The sequence below is a fragment of the Chlamydotis macqueenii genome, chromosome 1, assembly GCF_036417535.1.
Source record: "Chlamydotis macqueenii isolate bChlMac1 chromosome 1, bChlMac1.mat, whole genome shotgun sequence".
Classification (NCBI taxonomy): domain Eukaryota; kingdom Metazoa; phylum Chordata; class Aves; order Otidiformes; family Otididae; genus Chlamydotis; species Chlamydotis macqueenii.
This window is the reverse complement of record NC_141556.1, coordinates 160,380,177-160,392,774: the sequence shown is the minus strand read 5'-3', so window position 1 is coordinate 160,392,774 and position 12,598 is coordinate 160,380,177. Positions and strand designations below refer to the sequence as shown.

General features: G+C 40.3%; 1 protein-coding gene across 1 annotated transcript in view; it reads left to right on the top strand.

Moving 5' to 3' along the window:
• Positions 1-9,958, top strand: part of DNAJC3 (DnaJ heat shock protein family (Hsp40) member C3) — a 35,157-nt gene extending 25,199 nt beyond the window's left edge. Inside the window, exons 8-12 of the mRNA XM_086771364.1 lie at positions 982-1,087; positions 1,191-1,311; positions 6,342-6,474; positions 7,297-7,445; positions 9,725-9,958. Coding sequence (XP_086627490.1) covers positions 982-1,087; positions 1,191-1,311; positions 6,342-6,474; positions 7,297-7,445; positions 9,725-9,882 — 667 coding nt within the window. The 3' untranslated portion in view covers positions 9,883-9,958. The remainder of the gene's footprint in view (positions 1-981; positions 1,088-1,190; positions 1,312-6,341; positions 6,475-7,296; positions 7,446-9,724) is intronic.
• Positions 9,959-12,598: the final 2,640 nt, after the last annotated feature.

The following is a 12,598-nucleotide window of genomic DNA, read 5'->3' as shown; positions in this document are numbered from 1 at the left end:
CCACATCTTTAGACTAAAATCACCTGGTAACTGCAGTGCCTTGATAGCAAAGGTGGATCTGACTGATAGATTTCTTTTATGCATCCTGTTAAATGCTGCACAGTGGCTCTGTATTCTTCTACTTTATTTCAGTTCTACGTGTTCCTAGGCACACGTTTGATGGCAAACTGTAAGGACCCCTAACAAGTCATTAAACATTGTTAAGGTGTGGTTTTTTAAATGAAGTACATTAGGAATGTGAATCAGTGCACTTGAGGACAGTTTTATTAAGTCAGCAGTCCTTTTGGACTCTTTTCACCTTAGTCTATTTAATCTAGTATCAGCACATTTTCAGGGAGTCCTCTGAGAGCTTAAACTTCTCCTAGCTTGTGCCAACCCATGGATTCAATCACACACTTGCATTTTTAGGTGAATGTTCTAATCAATTTCCTACTCAGGCTGTGGAACTTCAGCGTCTTTGAAACCTTCACAGCAAAAATAACATTTTACTATTTGACTTGTGGAGAAGATGGAAGGGAGAAAACAACTGCCCGATTCAAGCTGGCATAAAGAACTTTTTTAATGAAGAAATGCATTTAGTACAGTGGTCACAGCAAGACTCCAGAGTTAGTCCGTTTCAGATATCAGACAGGCAGAGGCTTTTTTCCAAGTGTAGAGTGGCATTTTGAACAGGAGGCAAATCTAGAGACTGTCTGTGCACACTGAGGGATGGTAGTTGTTAGCTTCTGCAAAAGCCTGCCAGGCATAGTCCCTGCTCTTCTGTCTCATAGTACAGAAAAAGAAATGGGGGTGTAATTCTTGAAGTGGCTGACAGTTTTCTGCACACTGTTGTCTCACACCACACCTTTAAGGCTATTAAAGTTAAGGTACATTGCTAGAAGGATGTGAAAATCTGAACTTTAAAATTTGTAAATAAATCACAACACCCTGAAACAGTTATTACATTTCATGATATTGTGCTTATCTTTATGGTTTAAACAGGTATAATGATGCTATCAATAAATATGAATCTGTGATGAAAACTGAGCCAGAAGTGCCAGTTTATGCTACTCGTGCCAAAGAAAGGATCTGCCACTGTTTATCAAAGGTAATTCTGCTTCTGTTTCCCTCTGTACCTTCTTTAAAACAAGCAAAAAACCCACAAAAAACCCCGCAACTACATGAATTTTGTTTTACTTTCTCTTCTCTAGAATCAGCAGGCTACAGAAGCCATAAAAGTTTGCTCGGAAGTTCTGCAACTGGAACCAAACAATGTGAACGCCCTGAAAGACAGGGCAGAAGCTTACTTGCTGGAAGACCTGTATGAAGAAGGTACAGTTGCATGTGGTTTGCACATACTTTTTTGTAGGCATTTAAAATGCAGTTGGTGTTTCAATAAATTTTAACATGCAGTTTGATTCTGCCCTCTGTTGTTATCCCTAACCATCACTGGTAGTTGCAGATTTACAAAAATACCTGCTGGTGATTTTGTCTTGATGAGTGTAAGTGGAATGCAGTTGTTTTATCTACAGCAGAGTTGTCTTTACAACAGTGAGGTACATTCTGGGTGTTTTATGAGACTGTACAGCTTACTCAGCTGACTTAAAAACATTTTATGTCATCAGCAATGTCAGACAATTGCATTTAGAGATAAAAGGTAATTATAGTTAGGGTGATGTAAATCAATTTTAGGAACTCCATTTTAATGTATTTAGGTGGCAGCGGGAAATGATGCTGTTCTGTCCCCTAGCATATGTTGAGGGCAGAGGAAGATTAACACCTGTTGCTTCCCCTCTATGGGTCTCTGTAGTGCTGCTAAGAGCAGTAGACTGATTCTACTCCTGAGGCTGCATTTTCCCTACGAGGTTTTGATAAAATGCATACTGTTACATAGTCTTGTCTACAGCCTTGAAAAGTAGGGACTGAGTAATGGGTGTCTCTGAGTAATGGATGTCTCATAATACACTATTATGTTGTTGCATAGCTTCTTTAAGAGTGCTAAGTGCTAATATGCTATTAAAAAAATCTTCACGTTTTAATTTAGTGAATCTCATTTCCACAAGAAACCAGGCTTAAGAAGGAAATTTGATAATCAGTCTGTTCCACCGCCGTGGAACAGATTCTGAAGTCTCACACCAGATTCTGAAGCTTTGGGCTGTTTAAGTCAAATGTGATGACGGAAAGGACTTGTAGGCTTTGAATCTGCAGAAAACTAGTTCCATTCATTTTAGTACTCATATAACGATTTTCCTTTTCTGTATTCTGGTATTGGATCTTTCACTGTACAACTAAAAAAATCTTTTCAATTTAAACATTCATGAAGGCAGCTGTTCTCATTAATAGCACACAGACTTTTTTTTTGTCTTTTTGGGAAATTAATCACTCAGAGGTGGTATTGCTCACCTCTTGACATTCGCTTAAAAAATTAAATACCTATTTTGTTCTCTCTCTTTTGGCCTCCTTGACTCAAATTAAAACATGAAACCAAGAGGACTGGTGTGGTTTCAGGCAATCCTCTTCATCAGCCCTGTAGACTTTGTACTTGAGTGACCTAGTCCTAGTCCATCTTTGCTAAGGCTGGCAAGCCTTCTTCTTCCTTATAAGAAAAAGGGGGGAAGACAACAGCATTTTGGAGAACTGATGACCTTTGTACAAAGGGAATTGCTTAAAAATCCACAAAGTGTGAGGAAGAACTGTCTTTCTCATTTTCTTAGGGTAATGCTTTTCTGTCTTTTGATTATTTAGAACTGCAGTGTCAACCTAAATGTTGGCAGGAAGATTTCACAGTGCTGAGGCTCTGTTTGGGCATATCCCTGTCTTGTTTTTTCCTATACTTGAGAACAGGGGAAGTAAACTCAGTGTTGGGAAAAGTAGATTTACAAATGAATAAAAACCCCACTACTTCCCTAAAAATAGATGAAGGTACAGAATACAAACCTACCTAGATTATGGCTTTTGCAAAGGCTTTTATTTAAGAGGAAGGAGTGTCAGCAAAAGGAGAAATCAAAGAAAATTTAGGATTGTTTTTTCCCCTCAAGGTGTATTGAATCTTCATCTTAGAGGAGAGTACGGAGAGGGGCAGGCCAAGAAGGCCCTGCTGTGAGTTCTCTTAGATGTACTTTTTGCTTCTTACTAGTGGACAGAAGTGATGTGTTTGTATTCTTGAAACTGATGAATCTCAATTTGAATCTTTCTAACATTATCTCCTATTAAATCCTCATCTATTTCTGGTTCCTCTAGAGTGAGAGAATCTGGCAACTCTTGTAAATTAGAGGAAAAAAAAGTAGTTTTGTAACAAGGTCCTGTGCAAATGCACAGAGCCAGCTTGGTCTTGTGCTGGAGTGAATGCCTTCCCTATGGTGGGACATGAGGAAACACAGAGGACACATCTGGGAGAGCTTATTTCCTGGGCTGGAGCCTGCTGGGCTCGGCCTAGCCCGGTTCGGAGTGGACAACCATGCTAGAGTAGAACCGTACTACTCCAAATCCCTGTTGTTTTGCCTATCCCCTGCCATCCTGCTGCCCTTGGCAGCAGTGAGATGGTTGTAGTTCCACTCTACCTTCCAGCAGAGCCTCCATGAGCAGTGTTATAGTCCACGAGTGCTAGTCTGCCTGAAGTCTGTCTTTGCTTATCCTTCAGTTTTAACTATGAAACAACGGCTGATCTCTCTTCTGTAGAACAGCAGAGCAATTAAAATTGTAGTCTCATATTTAAAGGGGCAAACCGATTCTCATTCTTCCCTCAAGAAAATGTTAAGTCCTGTTTTAAAGACAGGAAATTTCAAAGTACTTCTAATTCAGAACTTTGAAGGCAATTATTGTTAAATGTTCAAGATGCACTTCAGTATGTATAGCTGAGTTCTGATTCCCATCAAATGGTTTTAATTACTTTATAATCACATGGGATCCAGGGCTTGTCTACAGAGACAGATGTGTAATGAATGACTCCCTTTCTGGCTTACCTCATAACTACAGGAGTCTGTCCAAAGTACACAGCACAGGTTTTATGAAAGAAGGAAAAAAAAAGGGCAAAACAAAAAAACACTTTGCTGCTTCAAAATTTATCGACATACTTTTTTTTTTTTAATTTTTTTTCCTCCCGTTCTCCACCCTATTACTGTAGAGGAAACAATCCCTATTTCAGTAAGAGTGTAACTGGTTCCGTTATACCTAGATTGTCTGCAGTTACTCATGTTGGATAGAAAATTAATTCTGCATATGGAACAATGGCTGATCTTGATCACTTTGTTTTAAAGAGGCAGGCGAGACAGGAAAGCCAGCTAAGGTGTTCAGAGATACAGTGTTGATTACTCTTTGACAGATTGCGAAGACTCTTATATTGAAAGAAGGAGTGTTAAATTTGACTGAAGTATTTAAATTGAAAGCGATACTGGAAACTGGTTGTTCCTTTCATGTCATGGGACAGGAAGAAATGATGTTCTCCAAAACAGCAGGCCAGTAAGAAGCAGCAGTGATTGGTTTGTGAGGTACTAGTGCTTTTAGAAATAGTAACTGAGAAGAATTGATAAAATATCTCACTCAACATACTGTGAATGAGTAATAAGTCTTCTGGTTTTGTAGCAAACTTCTTGTGATCAGGAAACTGTCATCCTGCTTCCAGCCCTTCCCCCTCAGGTGGGGTGAGTGATTAGCATTCTGAAAGAGGAAAATTTCTGCTCTGGAGAGTACCATCAAAGTTGAAGTCTCTTCCAACTGAAAGCGCAAAATGTACTTGCGATCAGGTGTGCTGGGCACATTCCCTCTGCAGTGTGCAGCACTAAAAAACATACCTTCCCGTAAGCCTTAATACTTGCACCCTTTCAATAAGGGAGTCAGTTTTTAAAAAAGAGAAATGTAATACTGTCATTGCAGATACTTGACCCCCGAGCAGCTTGGTTTCCAGCAGCGGTGCGTGCTGTAGATGATGTGGTGCTCAGTGAAGTTGAGCAATCTGATCTGCGTTTGGCAGGATGTTTTAATGAGGCCTCCCATTATTACATGAAGCAGATTAAGTACGCTGGTGCTTAAAATTATTGGAGCAGTAAAGCAGCATAATATCTCTGCATTTTCATTTTTTATCAGTTTTGACAGCATCTGTTGGGCACACGCGTTCATGTACACTCCTGTTTGTTGTGGTTTTTTTTTAATGACTGGACAAATTATTAAAAATATCAGCAGAAACCAAAATGCTTTATTGAAGCAGTAAATGATAGTGTCCAGTGATGTGAAAAATGAATAGAAATTTTGTTTGTAATAGCATATTAAATCATTGGGGCACTGGAAATACTTTCTGGAATTTTTTTTTGTATAACCCAAACAAACTTGCAGTGGTATCAGATGTCTGGGTAATACAAATTCATTAGCACTTCCTGCTGTCTTGCTCAGAAACAGTGAAAAACAAATATAACACCTGCTGAGAAATAGCATCTGCTTGGAAATAATCTGATGGAAGTACTTTGTCTAACTTGAGAAGCCTAGGAGACTTGGATCTGCAAATGAGACTTTGAGGATTAGAACAGTGAAAGAAGAGCAATCTTATTAAAGACTTCAACAGTTGCTTCCCTTGATAAATGTTGATATCAAAGAATATTTGAACTTGGTGTCTTAAGAATTCAGTTACCACTTAAAATAATAATACAGTTTGCTTAAAAAAAAAAAGTGTAGACTTGGAATTTCTTAAATTCATTAAAACATTACAGTGCCTCTGTTGCTTTCATTCCTGAGAAATGCAGCTCTTGAAATAAAAGTGAGAGCATGCCTTCAGGGGGAAAAAACCCCTAAAATATAACTGTGCATATTATGCAGAGGTGTAAACAGTGAGTGTTTGTCTTTCACTAACAGTATGAATTTACTGGTAATTTATTGTCATTAAAAAGGAAGCAGCTTTCTATCCTGCTGATTTAAGTGCAGACTGTGGGAGAAGGAGGAATATTAATTTAAAGATTCTATATAATGCATCCTTCTTCAGTTGAACAGCAACGTATGGGACTAACATTGTGCAGTGGGCTCTTCAAATACCAGTCACTGAAACTTGCTGCTTGGCTTCTGTTTTGTCCCAGTCTTACTTGCTTATTATGACTGCTGTAACATGTAGAGTGTAACCTGCCTTCTTCCTTTCCAAAAAGTGTGGTGAACCTAAAGAAAATTACTGAATTTATATGTGAAAATGAATCTCCTCTACTCTAAAGTTTTCTAATTTTGAAAAAACTTGTTAAGTTGAAGTAAAAGTTTTGCTATTTGCATATGGTAACAGCAAAACTTCAGTTTTGGTGAGTGGTTTAAATTTAAAGTGGCTTAAATTTAAAGTTTGTAAAGATTTGTTTAATCCTTTTTCATTCACTTTTTTTTTTTTTTAATAAAAGCTATTAAAGACTATGAGACTGCCCAAGCCACTAGTGAAAATGACCAGCAGATCCGGGAGGGGCTGGAACGTGCCCAGAGGATGCTGAAGCAATCACAGAAGAGGGATTACTATAAAATCTTAGGAGTGAAAAGGTGAGATATTCATATGTGAGATGATGATGAGAAAGTTATTAAACCAGTACATCTAGGGCTGATCACTTGAATTTGTTGTGCTGAATGTTAGAGTTTTTTGTTCCTGTATGTTGTTACCTTCACTTTCCTACTGTACCAGTTCAGCAGTGTTCAGCATTTAAGTAGCATTTGTTTACAATTTCTTTAGAAAAAAAACAACACTGAGAAGGAAGGAAATAAATCCCTTGGCAAGAAATTCTTAGTATAGATGATCAAGAGTCAGGTGAATGAATTGGGGAAGAAATGAAGACTAGGAAGAATTACTGAAAGCAACAAAAAATAAAACTCTGACAGATAGCATGATTGGAAGAGTTTGAAAGGAGTAATTGAAAAGTATCAAAAATACTTCTGCTATTAACCTTGAGAAACTTAGTGATTTCCCTTTCTAATAAGGATGAAACAAATGTCCAGTTCTGAACTAGTGCTGGTCATCCTTCCAATTGTGAACTAATTTGATCTCTACTCTGTGCTTTGTGTTACTCACCTGGTTGTAAATTCTTCAGGCTGGGAACTGTGTTCTGCATAGTAGCTGGCAGTAGCATCTTTCCAAAGAAAGTAAATGGGTGGTGAAGGAAAGAGTGAGTAATCTTTGTTTAAAGTTACAACCTGCTTCCTCTGCTTTTTGTGTGAAGAATCTTCAGGGCCATCTGCAGAAGGTTAACGAACTCATAATTTTCCTGATGTCCTTAATTACTGTCTCAGTGTTTAAAAGAAACCTGTAGTTTCAGTAGTGTGGTATAGGAACAGTTAAATTTTAAATTATCTATAATTTTATCTATTCAGAAGTGCTCGAAAGCAAGAAATCATAAAAGCTTACAGAAAGCTAGCATCCCAGTGGCACCCTGATAACTTCCAGAGTGAGGAAGAAAAGAAGAAAGCAGAGAAAATATTCATTGATATAGCAGCTGCTAAAGAAGTCCTCACTGACCCAGGTAACAATTGCTCTTATGGGCTGACTGGTTTTTTTACTTACTTTTTTGCAGTAATGTAAAAATGCAGCAAGTGTTAAGTCATGGGGAGCATTACAGCTTCCCTTTTTCCCCTTATTTGTCTTGAGAAAGCAGTGCACTAATACTTGCATGCAATCTGTTGCATGAAGTCAGGTGTAAATCTGGAATTATTTATTCTGTTTCAATGGCTTCTGCTAAGTAAAATAAGTTATTTCAGAGGTCCCTTTTTAGGATAGCATCTTGTAGAGATTTCCAGGATTGATTAACTCTGGAGATGCTTCCTTTAAGGATGTGGGTGTCTCCTTCTGCCTAAAGTTCTATTCCAGACTACGTTTAGATTGTAACAGGAAGTTAAGTACTCCAGAGGGGGGCTCAAAATCGGCTGTTGTTGTGCGTATCAAAGCCTAGATGTGTTGTGCAAATAGATGCTCTACAGAGCATTTCCCCGAGGGCAGAGGGATGGAGTTCTCATTCCTGTTTGCCTGAGGGAGACGATGACTTCTGTGCTGGTCTGTGACTAGGCTGCTGGGGCTGGCCCAGTCCCTGGGAACAGGAAGCCCTGTCAGGTCTGATTGTCAGCTGGTCAGCCCAGGAGAAGGGGAGAGAAGTGAAGAATGTGGTCACTCTCCCGGGAGGACCTGTGGTGTGGCGACTGTGAGATCTGATGTCTGTCTTGCCAAGAGATGGACAGAATGGGTTGGACCACTTAGTCTCAAGAATATAACAAAAACAGGATGGTGTGGTTTTTCTCACCTCCTTTAAAAAACCTGAGCAAACAAACCAACCCAAACAGCAAACACATGAAAAAAAAAAAACCTCTCAACCAAAGCCATCTGTTAAGTTCTTGTCTTTAAACTGTTCCTGTATGGTCACTGGAAAGAGAGAAGCACATAAAACATGTAAATATCAGACTCCCATTTTTATCTTGAGCTGTTCAGGATCATCTAAGTGGTAATTAGGCAGATGGGCTCAGACTTTCTTGGGAGAAGGAGAGATCTGAGTGTGATGAACTGCATTACAAGCAGTTCTGGTCAGAAAACCTTTTTCTGTGTTAATGTGACCTTTGGTTATAATTATGGACACAAGTGGGGAGATTTATATATTAGAAGTGTTTGATATGCTGTTTGCCCTGTCAGCATCTCCAGGACATGTTCATCTGCTTTCTCCTTGACACTGTTTCTTATGTCATGTCCACCATTCCTGTCAAACGAGCTGGGCAAGAAAAGTAACACCGATAGTATTTGGCTTTGCAATGCCATCTGTATTGCTTTCTGTCTCTTCTTACTGCAATGACATTCTCTCCTTTCATCCAGATACTTCTCCCAGGTCATTTTCTGGCTCTGTTGGTTGGTCCTGTTGGTTATGTAAAGGAAAATCTGTAAAGCCTGCAGGCCTCTGAGTGTTTGATTTGCAAGCTTATTGTCACAGGGCTCTGGTGTGATTTGGCACTACCTTCCACATTCCTCCCTTACCCCGTCTCATGATTCCTCTCTAACTCACTCCTGTGCTTCCCTTCTCTGCCTTCATAAAATGGGTGTCTGGAAAAAGTGCCGGGTTATGAAGAACCTTGTGGCTCTTGCAGGCCGCATGAAAGTTACGCGAGTGAAAATAACCGAGTAGTGGTGTAGCCTGTGACTTGTCTGGGTCTTGGGGAAAGCTTTCAACTTTGTCCCTTCTGGACAAAACTACTTAAAGAACCCGCTTTCTGCCTCCAAATTGCTATCCCCTAGACAGCTCTCTGCCTGAGTGGCATGTGGAGAAGATTGAAAACGTTTGGGGCTCTGCATGCTGACTTTTGTGCTGTTGCTGATTGGTCAACATTGGAATTTATTGGTTGCGAAGAATTGGTGGGATACAGCATAGTCTGTCCTCAGACCATCCCGAGTGAGTGCAGCTGTGAGAGAATAGATCCAATAAGCTCATCCCCAGTTATTTGTGGGACACAGCTGGTCAAAGGGCAACTGTCCTGTACCTGTTGAAATTCATACCTGTCCTGTTGGACAGCCAGCTACTGTCTGGCTTTGTTTTAAACTACATGACTTGTTTGAAGCTTGCTGTACGGAGTTAGTCTCTTCTCTGCCGGTCTCCTGGACAGCTTTGAAAAACTCAGTAATGAGGTCCTACAGATGCTGCCAGTACAAGTGATAAATGCAGCTCTCTGGCCTGGGAGGATTCTGAGTTGGTTATTGGTCCTCAAAGATGCTTGGTGTTACTGCCCTACGTACTGTGCCGTGATTCTACCTCGGTTTTGTTTCTTTCAGAAATGAGGCGGAAATTTGATGCAGGAGAGGACCCACTAGATGCGGAAAGCCAGCAGGGTGGGGGCAACCCTTTCCACAGGAACTGGAACACGTGGCAAGGATTCAACCCCTTTGGTTCTGGAGGAGGACCGTTTACATTCAAATTTCACTTCAGTTAGAGCCAAGACTGTTTCTGGTGGCTGTTGCTGTTTTTTACTTAATTCGTTGAAAAATAAAAAGTCTCTCAGTTCAAGACCCAAAATCTTAATTTCTAATGTTGTCCTTAACGCAGAGTCTTACTGCACTAGAAGAAATCTTCTTCTTTCTTTTAGTATTCAGAGAATTTGCTTTGTGGTGAACTTGACAAGCTCATGCTGGTTGGGGGGGTTTGTTACTGCCTGTGTATTTGTTGTGGATATGCAGGACGTGTTTACTCTGATGGATGGAAAAAACAGTGAGAGGGTACTTAGGACAACACTTAAACGTAAATTTAGGACTCAAGTATATGCTTAGAGGTAAAAATGCATGTATATATTTTTCTGAATCGCGGCCTAATAAACATGGAAAGGGTAGTTACAGTAGTCTCTACGTTAACAAATTGTTAGTCCTCGTGCTCGGCAGAATGATCCAACTCAGTATTCTTAAAAGGAAACCCTAGCGACCACCTGCTGCGTTCCTGTCGGCCCTGCCATGGGTAGGGTGGAGAGACTGCCTGCTGAATGAGTCTGAACAATCACTCTGAAAGAAGATCCTGTGTAAGTAGCGGTTTTTGAAAACATCTACTCACTTATTCGTTAACCTGAAATGAATTGGGATGATTTCTTTGCTGATAATTGTCAAATGTGAAAGTGAAAGAAAAAAAAAAAACACTGATGGTTTTTTTTTAAAGGTGTTTTCTGAATGTGATTTGGGATGCTTAGGTATCACTTCTGAGTAGTTTGCACTTGAACAAAATACCTGCTTGAGATTTGAGCAAAAAAATTAATGTGACACTTCGCCGACTACGCAGCAATTTATTACTTCTCTGTCCCTAAACTCAGAACTGGTACAGGTTGTGGGGTTGAGCGTACTGCGGACTGTAGGAACGTGATATTAACTCTAGCCTTCCGCTGTCATACAGGTTCCTTTCTGCTGGGTGAGTTGATACTGTGTGAAATTGTTTGAAGTAATTTTCTGGTTTATGTAACAGCCACAGTACTGCAGAAAAAACGGCGTGTGTGCAAAAAGAGGGGCTGACTTTCCATTAGCCGCAAGTCGTGGTTCGTTTTTTCTACATGCAGGTAGCTACAGTTGGTTTAGTGTCTTGAAGGAACTGCGTGACTGCGATGTGAGGCGTTACCGGGGCTGTAGCTGCTGTGAGTCTTCTCATTCTGTAACTGAATACATCATAATTGCTGATGAGTTTCAGCAGCAGCCGTTTTCTTAGAATGCAAGAATTACAGTTCATCAGTATGTTATTGATTGGTTTTTAACTGGAAGACAATAATCAGTTGGTAGAAATGTTCTCTCACTTCAACTCATGGCATTTGAAAGCATCAGCAGCCTCAGTAAAACAAATAAAATTTGCAAATAAGGCCTGCAGTCTGGAAGCGGGGATTTTATTACCGTAAGCGGAGTTGCTATTGAAGCATAACCCTTGCCTCCTGCCTCACGTACTTTACGAACATAATTGAGGGCCATGTGGCTTGGTAAAGTGTTTTTCAAGGTTTAAAGGTCAGTGTTTGTTCAGCAAAAATTTTTATTCAGGCTGAAGAGCATTATGTGGGGATTTCTGACACTTTCTAGTACAGAAACTCCCCAGCAGCCTATTAAACTCCAGTGTCAGATATTTTCCAAGCTGAATGACTTTTTAGAAGTTTGACTTCTGCTTTTGACCTGCCTGAAAGCTTTTTGTTTAAACTCTGTAGAAGGTGCTCAGGACGCTGTTCAGGCCATTCCAGGCTAGCATGTTTCTCGTAGGACCTCTAGGACTCAGACACAGGACCTTACGGCACAACAAATAACCTGTTACCCCACGGCATCAGCTGACGCGGACAGCTCTCCGCGCGCCTGCTTTTTGCCCGCAGTAAGTAGGTCAGCAGGTAGCTTTTCCCGTACAGTGGCCTCTCTTGGCCGTTGTCAGCCCTCTGCCCCCGAGGGGTGAGCCAGACGGAACCCCACCTGCTGCGGGTGCGGTGGCTGCTGTGTGGGTCCCCAGTTGTATGTGTTTGGGTGCCAGCCGTTGCTCTGTATAAACACTTTTTGTATTGCCTCCTTCACTTCAGAAGGGGCGGTTTTTAAATTACTATTGAATGAGCGGTGTGAGCAATATGACACATTTTGTACATACAGGAGTGGTGTTTGCTGTCAGGAAGTCAGGATAAAACACTACAGCTGTGTTTGTGCGTGAGGGAAGTGCTAGAAATCACACATCTTCGCTTAAGCGACTACCCTTCTTCAGGTACTTTGTTCTCATCCCTCTCCCTTCCTCTTTAAAAACTGTAGCTGAGAAAATTGTTTCCTGGTTTCTAATTTTTTTTTTTTTTAAGGGAGGGAATAAGAGCCCCTCGTAGGTCAATTACATAATAATCATATAAGGCACTGATGTTCGAGCGGTATGTATTTGTTTCTCTGAGCAACGGACAGTTCTGCTGTACACTGGAAGCAGTCAGAACAAAAATGATGTTTATTTTGAGAATGAATGGGAAAAGGAAAAATACATATCAAGGAAAAAAAAATGACTCCAGTGTAGTCAGTAGAAGAAAGATGATTAATGCGTGAATGCTGTTTGTAGATATCTTCTGTGGAAGACTGTGTCTTGAAAACAAACAAACAAAAATAGAGACTAAAGGTTTCTGATATTAAGCAGCTGCTGATTGCAAGAAGTGTTATCACCCCAGTGCTGTTTTTACGGGA